At 36.2% G+C, this 17146-nt stretch overlaps 4 protein-coding genes and 1 long non-coding RNA gene across 18 annotated transcripts; 4 read left to right on the top strand and 1 right to left on the bottom strand.

The window, feature by feature from the left end:
- The first annotated feature begins 200 nt into the window (after positions 1-200).
- Positions 201-2708, top strand: LOC135794591 (lysophosphatidylserine lipase ABHD12-like). 2 transcript variants are annotated; one of them, XM_065305921.1, is made up of 7 exons: positions 201-449; positions 520-635; positions 956-1056; positions 1419-1715; positions 1780-2048; positions 2156-2448; positions 2532-2708. In XM_065305921.1, exons 1-7 carry the CDS (start codon positions 429-431, stop codon positions 2587-2589), a joined length of 1155 nt encoding a protein of 384 aa, XP_065161993.1. In that variant the 5' UTR covers positions 201-428; the 3' UTR covers positions 2590-2708. The 2 variants fall into 2 exon arrangements, with proteins under 2 accessions (XP_065161993.1, XP_065161992.1); XM_065305920.1 differs by having other exon boundaries at positions 938-1056.
- A 754-nt stretch (positions 2709-3462) lies between these two features.
- icln (chloride nucleotide-sensitive channel icln) lies at positions 3463-8699 on the top strand. 5 transcript variants are annotated; one of them, XM_065305927.1, is made up of 6 exons: positions 3463-3603; positions 3685-3824; positions 3888-4027; positions 4140-4239; positions 4299-4403; positions 8672-8699. In XM_065305927.1, the coding sequence occupies exons 1-5, from the start codon at positions 3485-3487 to the stop codon at positions 4391-4393; spliced, it is 594 nt and encodes a 197-aa protein (XP_065161999.1). In that variant the 5' UTR covers positions 3463-3484; the 3' UTR covers positions 4394-4403; positions 8672-8699. The 5 variants fall into 5 exon arrangements, with proteins under 5 accessions (XP_065161999.1, XP_065161997.1, XP_065161995.1 ...); XM_065305925.1 differs by having other exon boundaries at positions 4140-4248; XM_065305923.1 differs by lacking the exon at positions 8672-8699 and adding an exon at positions 7979-8590 and having other exon boundaries at positions 4140-4248.
- Upf2 (UPF2 regulator of nonsense mediated mRNA decay) lies at positions 3819-8342 on the bottom strand. Of its 2 annotated transcripts, XR_010548919.1 has the most exons (8): positions 7329-8342; positions 7042-7276; positions 5816-6982; positions 5519-5746; positions 5043-5461; positions 4657-4980; positions 4130-4252; positions 3819-3941 (listed from the first exon to the last, which is right to left on the bottom strand). XR_010548919.1 is itself a non-coding variant. In XM_065305914.1 (7 exons), exons 1-7 carry the CDS (start codon positions 8340-8342, stop codon positions 3915-3917), a joined length of 3414 nt encoding a protein of 1137 aa, XP_065161986.1. In that variant the 3' UTR covers positions 3819-3914. The 2 variants fall into 2 exon arrangements, 1 of the variants encoding a protein (XP_065161986.1); XM_065305914.1 differs by lacking the exon at positions 4130-4252.
- Positions 8688-12464, top strand: Rtf1 (RNA polymerase-associated protein Rtf1). 2 transcript variants are annotated; one of them, XM_065305915.1, is made up of 6 exons: positions 8688-8952; positions 9796-10181; positions 10298-11018; positions 11081-11293; positions 11356-11854; positions 11917-12464. In XM_065305915.1, the coding sequence occupies exons 1-6, from the start codon at positions 8878-8880 to the stop codon at positions 12021-12023; spliced, it is 2001 nt and encodes a 666-aa protein (XP_065161987.1). In that variant the 5' UTR covers positions 8688-8877; the 3' UTR covers positions 12024-12464. The 2 variants fall into 2 exon arrangements, with proteins under 2 accessions (XP_065161987.1, XP_065161988.1); XM_065305916.1 differs by lacking the exon at positions 8688-8952 and adding an exon at positions 9603-9734.
- A 1853-nt stretch (positions 12465-14317) lies between these two features.
- Positions 14318-16857, top strand: LOC135793603 (uncharacterized). 7 transcript variants are annotated; one of them, XR_010548663.1, is made up of 12 exons: positions 14318-14563; positions 14676-14727; positions 14840-14891; positions 15004-15055; positions 15168-15219; positions 15332-15383; positions 15496-15547; positions 15660-15711; positions 15824-15875; positions 15988-16039; positions 16152-16203; positions 16584-16857. It is a non-coding gene; the product is annotated as an uncharacterized lncRNA (long non-coding RNA). The 7 variants fall into 7 exon arrangements; XR_010548659.1 differs by having other exon boundaries at positions 16316-16857; XR_010548660.1 differs by having other exon boundaries at positions 16152-16212; positions 16316-16857.
- The last annotated feature ends 289 nt before the right edge of the window (positions 16858-17146 follow it).

Below are 17146 nucleotides of genomic sequence, written 5' to 3'. Positions count from 1 at the left end.
AAAATTACCCAGCAGGTACTTGATAACTCAGGGATTTTACAAATTGATGTCAAAAACGAGTTCACACTAGCATTTTATTTATCATGCCCACGTTTATGTACTCTCATTGATGAATATCGCGTTATAATTCAATTACAAGTACCCACTTGATAACGCGAGGTACCGATGCTAGAGATCGCTTATAAGCTACTAACTCACCAAATTTCGTTCAGTTGCGTTCAGTTTTATAGTGTGTGCGGTCGACCGGTGTACGCCGGCTCACAAATTGAAACGCACAATCACCTCTAGCTACAAAACTTGTGTAATAATAATAACAAATAGAAAAAGACGAGAAATCTGCTTACATAAGCATAACAGTAATTTTGTGCGAGTGTGTACTCCGCTCATTATTCTCAGTGCAACAATAACAATATTCATTTTAAATCACAATGAAGTGCTGTAAAAAAATGGTAAAAACACAATCGACCGCAAGTTTTCCGCTTTCTCAACTAAATGTTTTCGTTTTTTGTTGCGTTATAGTATCGGCGAAGCGATTATGATTCAGATTCTGAATCAGGGCCTGGATATTATAAACCCCAAGAAAAAGCCAAGCGTTCGTGTATGTGTAAAGTTTTAATTTGGACCACTGCTATTCTGTAAGTATTATTACGTATAAAATTTAATTAATAATTATATCTGTTACGTATTTACATAGGTAATGTAATATTAATGAGTTAAATACTAGAATGATAAAATAAAAGTTGAAAATCAAAAACAGTATCATGTAAAATTGGTTTTAAAAAAATATAGATTGGTACCGAATATGTACGTATTACTATCCAGGGAAATTCCTACGTAATTATTAAACAATGCAGTACAAAAGTAGAGATAAGATTAAAATTTATTTTGCATATTTGTATGATTGCATGGTTGTATCTATTAATCTGATTTACAATAGTGTTTTTTATTTTTGTAGTTTTTCATTATTGCTGTTGGCCTTCCTCGTCATATGGGTTATATTTCCGTTGGTTTTCATGAACACCATCAGCCTACAGAGAACTCTCATGTTTCCGAACTGTGAGTACATAATATTTTTCATATATTCGCTTCCTGGGTTTGGTTGAACCTAGCGTGTTTTAAAATAGATTTCTCTGCGTCTGTTTTGTCGACACACTATTTCAAAACACTCGTGATTTATCTATCTACTAATTCAACGTGTACGTACTTATTGAAAAGTGGATTAAGTGGTATCTACTTGCTAAAATTTTCGAAAAGGACCTAAAAAATAAATGAGGATTTTTTACTTAATGAAATGAGTTTTGCGCTTAAAGCGGTAATTTAAAATAGTTTTGCTTTATTATTATAACGGTTTTACTGCGTCGTAATTCATAATTGGCCTTTAAGGAACAATTAATAGAATAAACGATTTTTTTTTCTAGTTGATCAACCAGAAAACCCTCAATACGAATCATATAAATTGTATGGCGCGAAAGGAGTGAAAAACAGATACATAACAGTCAAAGATTTGTATAATGAAACCGATGGAGTGTCACTTGGTGTGTGGCAAGTTTTACCTGCAGACCGTATCAATGCTACCGATTTCGATTCTGAACTTCGCAACAGCGAAAAGCCGATTTGTATTTACTTCCATGGTAACAGTGGTACGCGCATCTATCCATATCCGATGTATCAGAAACTTCGAGAGTTCTTCCATGTCCTTGCTGTTGATTATCGCAGTAAGTTTATCTAAATGTATTTTGTATAAATATTGATATTAATAAATGTTGTTGTGAATTTTAGGCTACGGAGACTCCACGGAAGCGTTACTAACTGAAAAGGCAGTTGTCAATGACTTGGTGCAGTTTTATTACAAAGTGCTCGAGCTTACAAACCAAAGAGAAGTGTTCTTTTGGGCACATTCGTTGGGCACGGCCCTGTCAACACACACATTACGTAAAATCACTGAGGGACACAGTAGTGCTCCTGATAGACGACTTCCGAGGGCGCTGATGCTTGAAGCGCCATTCACCACCATGAGAGAGGAGATTGAATATCATCCAATTGGAAAGGTACGAACAGATAGCTTATATTAATATAGGTGGCGCTTTTACAACCTTCAAAGTTTATTGTCTGTGCAACTTGCATGCAAAAACTTATAATAACTAATTTATTATAGTTATTTGCATGGTTACCATGGTTTGATGCGACAATCCGTGACCCGCTTGAAGAAAATGGCTTCCACTTTTGGACAACCACGAATATCCTGAGTGTAAATTGTCCAATTATGATCGTCCACGCAAAGGACGACAGCATCATTCCATACACATTAGGAGAAAAACTAGCGCGCATAGCAATGACAGAGAGAGATCCAGTGAAGCAAGGCGAGGTCACCATACATATCATTCCCGAAAGTGCTCGCTGTGACCACATGGATATCAATAAATATATCGAGCTTCCAAAGTTTATTTCGTAAGTATTTATTTTTTAAATAAATCTCAAGTGTATTGCCAATAGTAATCAAGTATATTAACATCAATATTTCCCCATTTCAGAAACTTTTTGAAGGACGTTGATGAATGGTACAACAAGCGTACCGGCCTTAAAACGTAGGGTGAGGGGAGTTGGTGGTCCTAAAAGCGTACGACTGTGTTATTTATTTACCAATCACTAAGTACTGAGTACAAATATGTTTTTATATAAAGTTATTGAAAATATATAGTAATAATTTATTAACTGACTTTAATGTTAAACAATATTGTGTACAAGGTCTGTTAGAATTACTAGGTAAATACAGGTTTCATGTTTCGTAATTTCGCAACGTGTATTGTAGTCATCTGTAATCGGTACCTTTGGGGTAAACAATTGATTAGATATCGTCACATTCCATTAGGGGACACATCTGTTTCGTGTGAATTTTCGTTTTTCATGCTTTGTAGATTAATAACAAATATAGACATTCGGTTTGGTATCGATAGATAAAGCATTTTTCAAACATAAAAAGAGGAGAGTCGGCAGGGCTTGAGTAATGACATTGTGAGATTAATAACATGTTATTTGCTGAATTTTTTACACAGTTTTTACACAATAAAACAAAAATAAAAATTATTACATTGCTTGTAGGTACATGGCCAGAGTATTTAATTTCCACTGAATTGTCTATTTTAATTGCATTTCTTAATTAAGAAAATGCGCAACACAATGTTCAAAGTTCAATTTACACAAATCATTTCAATTGAAAACAAAAACAAAACAGCAGTTAGTTGTTTAACAAGTTCAACATTTTTATTCATTAGATGCTAACAGAAACGTCTAATTGATGATTCAGTTTAATAGTACACTACTAGACGGCACCCTAGACGGCTTCAATGCATAGGTGTATTGTTGGTTATCGACCTCAACGCATCTACAACGTTTTCATCGACTGATTGACTAATCTCAAAAGTGCCGACGCATTTTCGAAATTTGAATTTTAAATCAATTAATCAATCGATTCGAATAGAACACAATGGTCGTGTTTACTTCATTTGCGATGCCAGAGTCTCCAGTGCATTTAGAGCAGCGAAATACAAAAGTTGTGTTAGACAAACGCGAGATTGGAAGTGGAACTTTATTCGTTAGTGAAAGGTAGGTTAGGAACACAAATAATCTAACAATTTTATCATGTTATGTTCGTTTACTAATGCGTATTCAATACGTTTGCCTCAGAACACTCTGCTGGCGGGATGGGGAAGTCGGGTTTTCGTTGTCGTACGCAAATATTTCTCTGCATGCTATCTCAAATGATGCCAATCTCTATCCAAGTGAATGCATTTACATCATGATTGATCAACATGTGCAAATGCCAGGTTGGTTTTCTTCATTTTATTCTTGTTGTTTAAATCATTTATTAATTGTTACATTTGGGATAGGAGTCAACTATGAAGTCCCAGCTGCTGTCAGTGATGAGGATAGTGATGCTGAATCTGAAGCAGACATTTCAGAACTTATTTTAGTTCCTGAAGATAACACAATGATCAAACTTGTTTATGAAGCTATGAGAGAATGTCAGGTATGCATTTTAATCAGTTCTAAAGCATATTGTGCTTAAAAATGTATTTTGGATGATTTTGTTCACTTGTGATAAAAATGTTGATGATTTTTCCCTTGTTACCTTGCATTAGGCATTAAATCCAGACCCAGCAGATATGGATGATGAAGAAGACGAAATTTATGAAGATGCCGACAACGAGCCCATCTCAAATGATGATGCCGGCGCAGGCGGTGATTATGGTAACTATCGACGTCAGAAACACATTCATTCATTAATTAAAACTTTACAGTTGCACAAATGGTTAACGAGATGAACACAATGAACGTGGCATACGACTACAGCAACGGCGACCATAACGATGAGATTTTCGAAGATGCTGACTAAATCTAAATAGGTAATTAATATATTGGACTATTTATCTCTTAGTAATTTTAAAGGAGGCGCCATATTTTTTGCTATTATGTCGGTATAAGTCCGCTTTTGTTATAACGTATTATGAAAAAGTGAAATGGATGAAAGGATAAAATAACATGTTCTCGAGAGAAATTAATAACTTTTTATAATCGAACGAAAAATGCTTCATTTCATAACTCAAAACAAATTTGTGGAGAAAATAATATGAACATGACAAATGCCGGTCAACGTACCCGCTTCCCGAAGATCAAATCGGCGTCTGGCGCGCCTTTTGGGTGCTGATATTTTTTCCGTTCGCGATTCAGATTTTGCGTCACTGGCGGCCTGCTCTGCTGCAGAATCATTTCTTGATAGTCTTCCTCTTCGAATCGTTCGGTTATATTTAACGTCAGTCTTTTTACTTTTTGTTTTTCTTCTTTCTGCGCTTGTTCTTGATCGCGCAAGTTCTGCGCCAACTCTGAATTCACATCCGCCTGAAACGTTTTGTACTGTTGTTTGTTGCCTTTGCGTACCATTAGTACGAATCCCATCGTATTTGACGTAGCTTCTTCAGTTTCCTATTCACAATAATATTTGATATATAAATTAATCTGATAGGATACTTTAAATTTAAACTTACCTGCAATTGGTCGTATGTTTTCTTATTGGACTTGAGAACAAATGGCACCGAAATATCGACGGATGTCTTGACAGTCTCGCGCATTCTTTCCTGAATATTCTCAGAGACCATTTTGTCTAAGGCATTCTGAAAATCATCATCTTCAGGACAGTCCACGCGTTTTGGCCCACTCGGTATCGCCTCTGTTTCACTGACTTCTTCTTCACCGTCCGGCTCTGCCTCACTGAGTTGTTCCATTGCTTCGCCTTCATCATCAGACCCTTGCGTGTGATCTTGTGTTTCATCCTCTGTCGCCGTGTCATCGGTGATGGGATTTGTCACACAGTCAGACGCTTCATCATCGGCGGGATCTTCGTTGTCAGTCTCTTGGATTACTTCTAAACCATCTTCTTTATTCTCCTCAACGGTAGTTAACTTTTCTGTAGATAAATTGTTTTAGTTAGTTGATAAAAGCATACACCGCTAGACGTAATTACCAATGTCTAATGCTTTGCGAATCTTCTCTATTTCCTTCTGCGCCTCTTCATAACTTTGCACCAGCGTCAACTTCGGTCGTAGTTGATGCAACGTATCACGGAACAAGTGTTCCATCGGTGGAGGAAACGCTTCACCCCAAAGACCCCGTTTGAACCAGTAGTACGCTTGGAAGAAGACTAGAAAATAATCCAGTTTCTTTTTACTTGCGCCGCTGCTGAAATACATACCTGAAATAATAATTCAAGTTAAATTTAAATTAAATTTATCAATCGTAATTTTGTATGAATGATTCATACCACATGTTTCCATCAAAACGCACGCCAATCGTATGCGGAATAAATGATTAGGAGGATCAAGCGGCGATGGATTTTCTACATCCATGCTCACTCCAAAACTAATCAGAGAATATAAGACCTTAAAGATGTCAGCACTTTCCACCATCCGATAGTTATACAATTCGCCCAAATATTTCACTTGTGCGACTCGCCGCTGATTGAATTTCGGAACATTCACTTCCATTCCAAGTCGAATATCTTCCAGAACGCCATCAACTACTTTAGTTCCAACTTCTTCTTGGTATGAAACTAATCCAGCAAGTAAATTCGCCAGCCACTTGATATTTAAATATTTCATATTGTGCGCACTTGTGAGACATTTAACAGTATACGCCGAAATGTCCTCATCTTGCCAATTAAGTTTCCGCATCAGTTTTAAAATCTTATCCGTATTATTCTTCTGCAAGTCCTGATAAAGCAATTTGCGGATGAATTGATGCATCGGCGGACGTTCTTTCTTCGGAATAGTCACACTCTCCGGCGGATTTACATAATAATACGCATTTTCTATCTGCGTGACATATCTAGAGTCCAATGCCATAACTGCCTTCTTGCGCATCATCTGCTCTAAATACACTTTTGTCCGCTGATGTGATTCCGGATGGTTAAATAAGTAATGTCCACAAACTTCCAGCAAATTGCACGCCATTTCAATGTGATGATGCGAAAAATCATAGAGCAGAACTTTCAAGCAATACAACGCTTCAATCTTTGAATACAAATTGAATTTAACCAATTCGCCAATGTAACGCACCACTTTAATCTTCGACTCGATGTTGATCTGATCCTTCTTGCGCACGTGGTACTTGAAATCCTGGCGCAGCATCGCGCATAGTTCGTTACTTATTTCTGGCAGTGCAGGATAAAGAATTGCGACGAAGCGGCCGTAAAAGGGTAGTAGATCCAAACGTGTGCGATTAACGCCAAACAATGTGCGTACTAGTTTGCGACGATTGTGTTTCGTGTTGAGCGTGACAAGAAAATCGATTGCTGCGTTGTCGATTAATTCGCGATTTACACAATTGGGTAAACTGTTCAAGAATGCTTCCAAGACTATTTTATTACTCACTGTCACTGCAGATGTATCTTCTACTTCTTCTTCTGCTATAGACGGTTCTTCGACTTTACCTGTAAATTATAATTTAATATAAATAAAACTGAAGATCCGAAATTCTAAGTTGAACTACCGTCATCTTCGACTTCTTCGGCAGGTATCTCCGAATCCAAAACTTCTTCGGTGACTTCCGACTCGGCTTCGGGTTTTGGCGGAACATTTTTTAACATTGAAGACGGTAAAAACGCTTGTAACTCGAGCAATTCGCAATAAAACTTTTGCGTTTCCGAATCGCCCCATATATTTTCCCCGGAAGCTTGAGCACTGTCTAAATCCATATTAGCACCTGCACCTGTTACAACCATACTCTAAAATAACATAAAAATAACATACATTTTAGGTGATTAGGTGAATCAGTACCTCTTCTTCTTTTATGATAAGATTAGCTCGTAGTTCGGGCATATCTTCATCAAGAATCTCTGCAAAATTCTGCGTCGCTGTAAATAATTTGTCATAGGAATTTCTCAGTGATTCCAATCTATCCTTCCTCTCTTGACTCAATTCGCCCTTAGTCTGCATAATCCTATGATTTTGCTTCTCAAATTCTTGCATTTCATTGTGATCCTTGATTAAATGTTTGCACAAAGAAGCATAATAATCTTTGAGCAAAGATTTCACCTTATTCTGCTGCTCAGGCAGCAAAAATCCTGATCTTTGTATTGTTTTGTTATATTTTATAGATAACTCTTTGATTTTCCTTGGTACCAAACCAGCATAATCATCTCCACAGTGTTTACAAAAGCTCAAAATAATTGAAACATTCAAATGCTCTTCCTTATCCATATTTATTAGTATGGTGAGTGCTGTTCCAAGTAGGGTGAAAGCAGTTTTATTGTTAAACATGCTTACACTAACCAAGTCAGCATAGAATCTTAAATCAACCCTTAATTTGGATGGGTTTGGAATCTTTTCACCCATTTTGAATGATAAAGTTTTTTGCCAATTCTCAAACAAATGCTGTGAGAAATCGGAATAAGTCTGATGTAACACACAGCACATTTTAATTGCAGCTGCCACATCAGTCATCTTCAGCTTGGAATCAACAATTGCAGCTGCAATTTCTGAAATATACTTTGACAAGTTCAATGTGGACATATCCTTCAGGTAGGCATCAATCTGTGTGGACGTGAAGTTTTTGATTTTCTTGACAAATGTCGTGTTCTTCTTGAGACTGGAATCCAGTTTCGAGAAGTACGACTCGCTCGGTCTTGTGTTGGGTGCATTTTGATTAACGTTACGCGTTTCGGCCTTGGAGGTTATGCGCTCGTTTGTTTCCTGTATGAATGTGTCGAGCAGTTTCAGCCCGTCTTCGGCGTTGTCGCTTGTCGATTGCTTTGCGGACAATGCGTCGTCCACTTGCTCTGGTATTGTCATCGCAAAATTATTCAATGATGAAATGGATAAAAACACTGACTAAAATATTCATTACTATTTTGTTTTGAGGGTTTGCTGACTTTGACGTGTAGACATATGACATTTGTTGCGCATACGCCGAAAACATGACGCAAAGTTCGAAATATTACACAGGGCCAGATGCAAAATGTTATAATGTAAAACTTAGAACAAGTAGATTATTTTGGTTTCTTTTGTAAATATTCTTTAAGAAATATACATGTGTATTATATTCTAACGTATTTAGTTCAACAAGTACTTCCAAGAATATAATCATTAAATGGTTGTAATATTGTTTGACTTTGGAACAGGTATAAAAGAGTGGGGATGAGAGTAGGGTTGAGATGCTGTCATGGCGTCTTCGTTCAAAGAAGTGTTTTGATGGTGGTTGTTTTCGGTCGACGCGTTTCGCTTCCCGTTTGCAACGAATTCATCTTTGGAGGCACTTCGTTTTACTCCTATAACGCGACGCTCACTTGGCTGTGATTAGTGCGTGTAGTTTTTCACGACTTTCGAAATGGGCAAGCGTAAGAATCAAGGCGTCACGGACTCCGAGTCCAGCAATGATTCAAACAGCGACATCGACGATAGCGTAAGTGATAGCATTCAAAACAAGCTTTTAAATATATCTTTGGAGGTTAAACATAATTGCGTGCTATTTAAAAATAAAAATTACGAAAACTGGTACAAATGATGCGTATGTTTCGGTTGTGTAATTTTTGCACGATCAATTGTATCCGAGGGCGTGATGTAAAAATGTATCGATTCACGTGGTTATTAATTGGAATAGACCCTAATTGATATTGATTTTATGGATAAGGATAAAGGAGATAATACTTGTGTAATCTGAAAGTCGTCATCTTTTTATATTCATACTGGTTAGTAAACATGTTTGGTTTTTGTACATTGCAATTTCGTCGTTTGCCGAAGTTCTCTTTTACATAACCTCGAAACGTTTACAGTAATGTATACTGAGAAATTTAAATCTATATATGCACATACAATTTATTTTTTGGAGGACAAAGCATTATATAAAATTTAATGTTTAAATGTAAATGTTTTGAAAACTTAGATAGTTTAATTTGTTGATAAGTGATTATTTGGAATGCAAAATCTATTTTGGTTTCCATGGTGATATATTATTTGTTTTTGGTATTGTTTTTCCCTTGTTACTTTTAAAACAAAAAACTATAGGTTTGACAGCATCATTCATTTTGCAAATATTATCATTTCTCATTTGCCTCAAAGCACAATGAGTATCTTTTGGCTGATTAATAGTACAAATCAAAACGCTATGAAAACAACAACGCCCCGCGTGGCAATAACAAAACGTTGGTCTGGTTTTCATTTTACATTAATATCGCGGCAAATATGGTACCTTTTCCAAATTCAGTTTAATTTGCTTGGTATTTATGGCAAATTTTATTTATTTCAGGAATTCCTGAATTTGGCCAAGAAGAAAAACAAGAAAAAGCGGTCACCTGTACACAGTGAAGATGGAGACAGCTCTGATTCAGATTCTGATAGCGGCAAACATCGATCAAAGAAGAATAAATCACAACGCAGCCACTCAATGTCTTCAGATTCGGATAAAGGATCTCCCCGACATGTTCCTGAAAAATCACAGGACCACAACTCTGAACCGGAGGAAGGCGAGGTTTCCGATTCGTCCGACTCTTCGGAAGCTGAGTTCAATGATGGATACGATGATCAACTCATGGGCGATGAAGAAGACAGAGCTCGCCTGGCTAGTCTCACTGAAAAGGAACGTGAAACCGAGATCTACAAGCGTATCGAACAGCGCGAACTTATGAAGCACAGGTGATTTTTTAGAATCCGTCATTCTTACTTCAATTCGGTGTGTGACATAATTATTATGTCAATTTTTTATTGTGATACAGCGAATTTTATTAAGCTTTAATTTTGATTTTAATTAGGTTTGAAATTGAGAAAAAATTACGACAAGCAAAGAAAGCCGAGCGGGCAAAAGAAAAGCCCAGGGAGAAGTATGCAAAGGACCGCGGTGATCGTGGAGGCGACATTAGCAAATCGTTGCAGACAGACTTTAGCTCAATTGACCATAAAGAACGCAGCAAAGAACGCAAGAAAAACATTGAGGAGAACCGCGGCAAGGTAGATAAGCGTGTAAACGCAATGGCGGAGTTGAAAGCCAGACGCGAAGGAAGACAGCGACGGGAAGAAGTGGAAGCAGCGCGACGCGAAGAACAACGTAAGAAAGATGAAGAGGACTCCTTATCAAAGAAGAACGATGTACGGTTAAAAGCGTCGGACATTTATTCCGATGACAGTGAGAGTGATGGCGGCGATGAGAAGGAACCGGTGCCAACTTCACAACCGGCGCCGAGAACGCAGTCGCGTTCATCATCAAGTTCGAGTTCCAGTGATCAAGAACAGCACAATGAACGCAGCAAGCCGAAATATGTGCCGACGAGGATAGACTTAAATTCCGTGAGATTGTCCAGGCATAAATTAGAGAAGCTGGTGCATTTGCCGTTCTTCGATCGTGTGGTCAAGGGATGTTTTATTCGAATTGGAATTGGTCAGCATAATAATATTCCTGTATATCGTGTTGCGGAAATTACAGGGGTTTATGAGACTGCCAAAATTTATCAACTAGGCAATACTAGAACCAATAAGGTAAAAAACATTGCTTGTTCTATAAAAGTTTATTTTAATGTTTGATGTTTTTGTATTATCAGGGATGCAAAGTTAGACACGGTAAAGGTGAGCGCGTTTTTCGTTTGGAGTACGTATCCAACCAGGAATTTACCGATGCGGAATTTCAAAAGTGGATAGAAGCATCTCACGCTGCCGACACACCAATGCCTTCAAGAGAAGAAGTCGCACAAAAACAAGCTGATATCAAGGAGGCCTTAAACTATGAGTACAATGAAAAAGATGTTGACAGAATTGTAAGTAATTTTCACATAATACCCAATCAATTTTATAATTATGTTTTATTTTATTTTTATAGATCAAAGAAAAAGAAAGATTCCATCACAAAACGTTTAATTACGCTATGAAAAAGACACAGTTAATGAAGGAGCGCGATTCCGCGTTGAGCCGCGGTGATGAGGAAGTTGCCCGTGATTTCAGTCAGAAGATTTCCGACTTAGAGGAGCGTGCCTCCGAACTAGACAAAATGCGCACTAGTTCCATATCCAGCATATCCTACATTAACGATCGCAATCGAAAGCGTAACGTGGAGGAAGCTGAGAAGGCAATCATGGAGGAGGTACGCGCGAACAAGGGAAAGAAAATTGACGACCCTTTCACACGACGTTCGACGAAGCCACGGATGAATTTCAAAGCTGCGCCCGAAGAGGCAGCGGAGCCGACACCAACGGCAGCACCTACGCCAGTGGAGAAACCCGTAGAGAAGGAGAAAGAAAAAGCTCCGGCACAAATTTCTCAGGATGATCTCTTTTCTGCTCACGATTTTGATATTAAAATCGACCTAGAACTTCCCCCTCGTAAGTTATTACACATGTCGGAGTATGCTTATGTGAATATTAATGTAATTATCTTGTTACAGCCCAAACCGTGAACGTAACGGCAAATACAACAAGCACCAACAATGTCAACGGTCCTAAACGAAGTTTAAATTTACAAGACTATAAAAAGAAACGTGGTTTAATTTAAATTTTTATTGTCTAATTATTAACATATATGCGACCATTGCTCTTGAGTAAATGATGTTAAATGATTGATTACGTACCAGTTAAGAATGTAGGTAAACTCGCATCTTAAAAGTAAGTTATATACTATGATTATGTATCACGGTACGATTTAAGATTGTTTTAATTTAGGAGCTAACTATATAGTTTTGAATACGTATTGTACTGAACTAATTCAGCAAGTTGACGCTTGCCTGAAGTACTTGGTTGGAAATTGAATTAATGAAGCTGTACATAATTATGTAATAATTTCTTTAAATGAATTTCAATCGTAACAAGAGTTGGACCGTGCATTGGGATAGACCCGTTTCTTTGATAAATTGCGTTGACTGATTGTTTAACTGTTTGACTAATAGTTTATTGTAAGTACACTTGGATACAGACGAATAAAACTTCATAGAGTCAATTTTATTACTTGTTATTCTCCGATCACATTCGAAGAGCCTCTTTTTTGACGGTTTTGAGACATGAAAAGTGGCAATTTAATCACGGACAGCTAAGGCCGAGACTAAAGTACTTTAGTGACGGGGTGGAATTTCCAAAATCAACTGTAACTAACTAATTCATAAAACCTAATGTCTAATTTTTGCTTGTTTTAGGGATTTTACACCCGAGTCCGATATCGTATAAGGACTATTTTTGCAACAGATTGTAAGTATGGAATTTCTTTATCATCTTCCTAAGTAACTTTGTGATTATCTCACAAATTGACCCTTAAAATTGCATTTTTATGCTTCGTAGGGCTAATTTTTGCTTGTTTTAGGGATTTTGCACCTGAGTACGATATCGTAGGACAATTCTTGCATAAGATTGTAAGTATTGAATTTCTTTATCATCTTCCTAAATAAAGTTTGTGATTATCTCACAAATTGACCCTTAAAATTGCATTTTCTGCTTCTAAGGAATAATTTTTCTTGTTTTATGGTAAACGTATGCTATAAGAAAAATTGTGAGTTTCGTGCATTGTAATATCGGTAACTGCTTGTGTACATTCAGTCATTTCTACTTATATATATTACATGGATCGTTATTTGTTTATTTTCCGTTCAAGGAAGTGAGATAGAAATAGCGGAATGAGGTTAGCTAGAGCAAGAGATAAAAACACAAACTGTGTATGTTTGATCCATGTTCTCTATATGATCTGTAGCATTTATTCACCGCAGTACAATCAGCATTCGTATTGTCTGCTGTTTTTGCAGTAAGTCGATCGTGCGCTGCGGTACGGGGTGCACGTGTTTCCTTTCTCCGTGGATCTTCATGGCGACTTTTTGCGTTTCTTAAGATTTCAAATGGGTAATAAAATTCGAATCGTTTGGCACGCGACTGATTGACTTATCGTGCGTCGAACCCTAGATTAAGAGACATTACCACGTGCGGGCCGGTACTCGTATATCATTGATTCGGCGGGGCTACCGATATCAATTAAATATATTAGTAAAAATTGTTCAATTGTTAATTCGTGTAAATAAACCAACGGAAAGTAACCCAAAGCTTTAATTAATTTAATTATTAGTTTCTGTTTTCTTCAAGAAAATATGGAAAATTAATAGTGATAAACTGAAAAATATTAATTTCATAGTATTAGGCACTGTAATTATTAACGAAATCGAATCAAATGGAAATAAATTGTAATTACATATTTTGTGTCTTTAGCTGAACTGTTCCTATTGTTAAGACTAAAACTATCTTACACTATTTACAGTATTCATGAAAGTATTTTCGGGACAACTGTAATAAACGAAATGTGTTAGAAATACCTTAGTTTTAAATTTGTAAATATGCATAATAGGTACATTAACGTGCATCTTAATTTTATTTTCGCATGTTTGCATTGTATGTAATGTTATTATATTCTTCAAATGCATACTATACGAGTAACATGAAATAGAGTAAACTTTATTTTATATTTATATATTCTAATAATTTACTTACTATGTTCCACAAAATTGAGGCAATAATGTTAATGTTTATATGTATATAAATTAATATCAATAGATATGAATAAACTTAACACCATAATTACATATTATTACGGCTGGGCAAATTATTGATCAACTTGAAATATTGATATGATAATTGTGGGTTTGAATTCCAAAGCCGAAAATTATCAACACTATACTGAATCTCACCAGGACTTGAAATGCAATTATACTTATTTCGAAAAAGTTTAAATTTAATTGCTTTTCTTTAGTGGGTAGAGAATCCATATTGTTGAGTTACTTAACTATCAGTTCTCCATCCCGTTTAGTCGGTCGATCGCTGCGGTCCGGTGAGCACGTGTTCAACTCGTTACCCGATTTTTGTAGCAACTTTACGCGTTCCTTGAGATTAAATGATGGTGTTATTATTAGCATCGGTCTGCCATCGATTGTATTTAATAATAATTAGCGAGTATAGCGTCAGTGCATGATTTATCACGAGTGGTCCCACTTAGAATTGAGTGATTTTATGATATGCGCGGGTGAGTGCCGTCAACGACGGCCTTCAGAAATCTTTCTTCAAATTGTAAGTATTGTAATTTTGAATCATCCCTATGATATAGTTTTGCAATTTTCTCACGGGAAAGCCATAAAAATAGCATTTTTGTGTTTTGAGACACTGATTTTTCTTGTTTTAGGGCTATAGAAATAGAACGGGAACTCGCAGGAAGGCCATTTTTTCTTCAAATTGTAAGTATTGTAATTTTAAATCATCCCTATTACATAATTTTGCAATTTTCTCACAGGAAAGCCATAAAAATTGCATTTTTGTGTTTTGAGACACTGATTTTTCTTGTTTTAGGGCTATAGAAATTGAACGGGAACTCGCAGGAGGGCCATTTATTCTTCAAATTGTAAGTATTGTATTTTTGAATCATCCCTATGACATAGTTTTGCAATTTTCTCACGGGAAAGCCATAAAAATTGCATTTTTGTGTTTTGAGACACTGATTTTTCTTGTTTTAGGGCTATAGAAATAGAACGGGAACTCGCAGGAGGGCCATTTTTTCTTCAAATTGTAAGTATTGTAATTCTGAATCATCCCTATGACATAGTTTTGCAATTTTCTCACGGGAAAGCCTTAAAAATTGTATTTTTGTGTTTTGAGACACTAATTTTTCTTGTTTTAGGGCTATAGAAAATGAACGGGAACACGCAGGAGGGCCATTTTTTCTTCAAATTGTAAGTATTTTAATTCTGAATCATCCCTAGGACATAGTTTTGCAATTTTCTCACGGGAAAGCCGTAAAAATTGCATTTTTGTGTTTTGAGACACTGATTTTTCTTGTTTTAGGGCTATAGAAATTGAACGGGAACTCGCAGGAGGGCCATTTATTCTTCAAATTGTAAGTATTGTAATTCTGAATCATCCCTATGACATAGTTTTGCAATTTTCTCACGGGAAACCCATAAAAATTGCATTTTTGTGTTTTGAGATACTGATTTTTCTTGTTTTAGGGCTATAGAAATAGAACGGGAACTCGCAGGAAGGCCATTTTTTCTTCAAATTGTAAGTATTGTAATTTTAAATCATCCCTATTACATAATTTTGCAATTTTCTCACAGGAAAGCCATAAAAATTGCATTTTTGTGTTTTGAGACACTGATTTTTCTTGTTTTAGGGCTATAGAAATTGAACGGGAACTCGCAGGAGGGCCATTTATTCTTCAAATTGTAAGTATTGTAATTTTGAATCATCCCTATGACATAGTTTTGCAATTTTCTCACGGGAAAGCCATAAAAATTGCATTTTTGTGTTTTGAGACACTGATTTTTCTTGTTTTAGGGCTATAGAAATAGAACGGGAACTCGCAGGAGGGCCATTTTTTCTTCAAATTGTAAGTATTGTAATTCTGAATCATCCCTATGACATAGTTTTGCAATTTTCTCACGGGAAAGCCTTAAAAATTGTATTTTTGTGTTTTGAGACACTAATTTTTCTTGTTTTAGGGCTATAGAAAATGAACGGGAACACGCAGGAGGGCCATTTTTTCTTCAAATTGTAAGTATTTTAATTCTGAATCATCCCTAGGACATAGTTTTGCAATTTTCTCACGGGAAAGCCGTAAAAATTGCATTTTTGTGTTTTGAGACACTGATTTTTCTTGTTTTAGGGCTATAGAAATTGAACGGGAACTCGCAGGAGGGCCATTTATTCTTCAAATTGTAAGTATTGTAAGTCTGAATCATCCCTATGACATAGTTTTGCAATTTTCTCACGGGAAACCCATAAAAATTGCATTTTTGTGTTTTGAGATACTGATTTTTCTTGTTTTAGGGCTATAGAAATTTAACGGAAACTTGCAGGAGGGCCATTTTTGCATCAAATTATAAGTATTGTAATTCTGTATCATCTCTATGACTTAGTTTTGCAATTTTCTTACGGGAAAGCCTTACAAATTGAATTTTGTGTTTCGAGACGCTGATTTTTCTTGTTTTAGAGCTCTAGAAATTGAACAGGATATCGCTTGTATACTTGTATAACAGGATATGCTTGTAGTAATGGGTTCAGTTCTGTTATTATACCACGTTTTTTTATGTTTCAGGGGGAGAATTATTTAAACGAACCATAAATAAGGTAAATCATATTTGAAGAAAAATATTTAATGAAATGTTTTGTTATGTTTTATTATCTTATGTGACGCCACGGGCCAGCAACCTCGGCACAGAGCGATATGACGCGGTGGGTCAGAATGATTGTTACTATTCTAGTTTTGCTTAGTTTACCTTGCGCTCTCGTGTACACGCGTTTTATTTTTACGAATGTTTACTTGTATGTATTTTTAAAAATTATTAATAAAACACTTATTATATTTATAATCTTATTCACATTTCTATTTGGTACCCTCTTTGCCGTTTTCAGTATTAAATAGTATGGCATATAACTTAAGTGCGTGGCGCAGGAATAACATAACTGTTGCTTGAATTGTGTTGTTGTTTTTAAAAACATGATAAAAGTAGAAACATAAATAGAAGAATCAAATAATAATGATAAAAACACTCGGTGGTCGAGTGGAGACGTGCACCTGCTGGCATGCTAGCAGGCACGGATCGAATCTCAGGTATAGAAGGCATTTTTCTCAAATATAAAAATATCAGGTGAAATTTG

The sequence above is a fragment of the Atheta coriaria genome, unplaced genomic scaffold, assembly GCF_025399875.1.
Source record: "Atheta coriaria isolate IRGN ID8LTWV9N9 unplaced genomic scaffold, Caltech_Dcor_3.1 hic_scaffold_6_pilon, whole genome shotgun sequence".
Taxonomy (NCBI): domain Eukaryota; kingdom Metazoa; phylum Arthropoda; class Insecta; order Coleoptera; family Staphylinidae; genus Dalotia; species Dalotia coriaria.
The sequence above is the reverse complement of the archived record's forward strand: the minus strand, read 5'-3'. Positions and strand labels throughout refer to the sequence as shown.

Bases quoted from the DNA above. Each gene is read 5' to 3' on its own strand.
- LOC135794591 (XM_065305920.1), top strand. From the start codon at position 429: ATGAAGTGCTGTAAAAAAATG. The intron at 1,716-1,779 runs GTAAGTTTATCT...TGTGAATTTTAG, and splicing joins CCTTGCTGTTGATTATCGCA to GCTACGGAGACTCCACGGAA. The intron at 2,049-2,155 runs GTACGAACAGAT...AATTTATTATAG, and splicing joins AATATCATCCAATTGGAAAG to TTATTTGCATGGTTACCATG.
- icln (XM_065305925.1), top strand. From the start codon at position 3,485: ATGGTCGTGTTTACTTCATTTGCGATGCCAGAGTCTCCAGTGCATTTA. The intron at 3,825-3,887 runs GTTGGTTTTCTT...CATTTGGGATAG, and splicing joins TCAACATGTGCAAATGCCAG to GAGTCAACTATGAAGTCCCA. The intron at 4,028-4,139 runs GTATGCATTTTA...ACCTTGCATTAG, and splicing joins AAGCTATGAGAGAATGTCAG to GCATTAAATCCAGACCCAGC.
- Upf2 (XM_065305914.1), bottom strand. From the start codon at position 8,342: ATGACAATACCAGAGCAAGTGGACGACGCATTGTCCGCAAAGCAATCG. The intron at 4,981-5,042 runs GTAAGTTTAAAT...TATTGTGAATAG, and splicing joins AAACATACGACCAATTGCAG to GAAACTGAAGAAGCTACGTC. The intron at 3,942-4,656 runs GTACGTTGACCG...TGTCTGCTTCAG, and splicing joins ATTTGATCTTCGGGAAGCGG to ATTCAGCATCACTATCCTCA.
- Rtf1 (XM_065305915.1), top strand. From the start codon at position 8,878: ATGGGCAAGCGTAAGAATCAAGGCGTCACGGACTCCGAGTCCAGCAAT. The intron at 10,182-10,297 runs GTGATTTTTTAG...GATTTTAATTAG, and splicing joins CGCGAACTTATGAAGCACAG to GTTTGAAATTGAGAAAAAAT. The intron at 11,855-11,916 runs GTAAGTTATTAC...ATCTTGTTACAG, and splicing joins CGACCTAGAACTTCCCCCTC to CCCAAACCGTGAACGTAACG.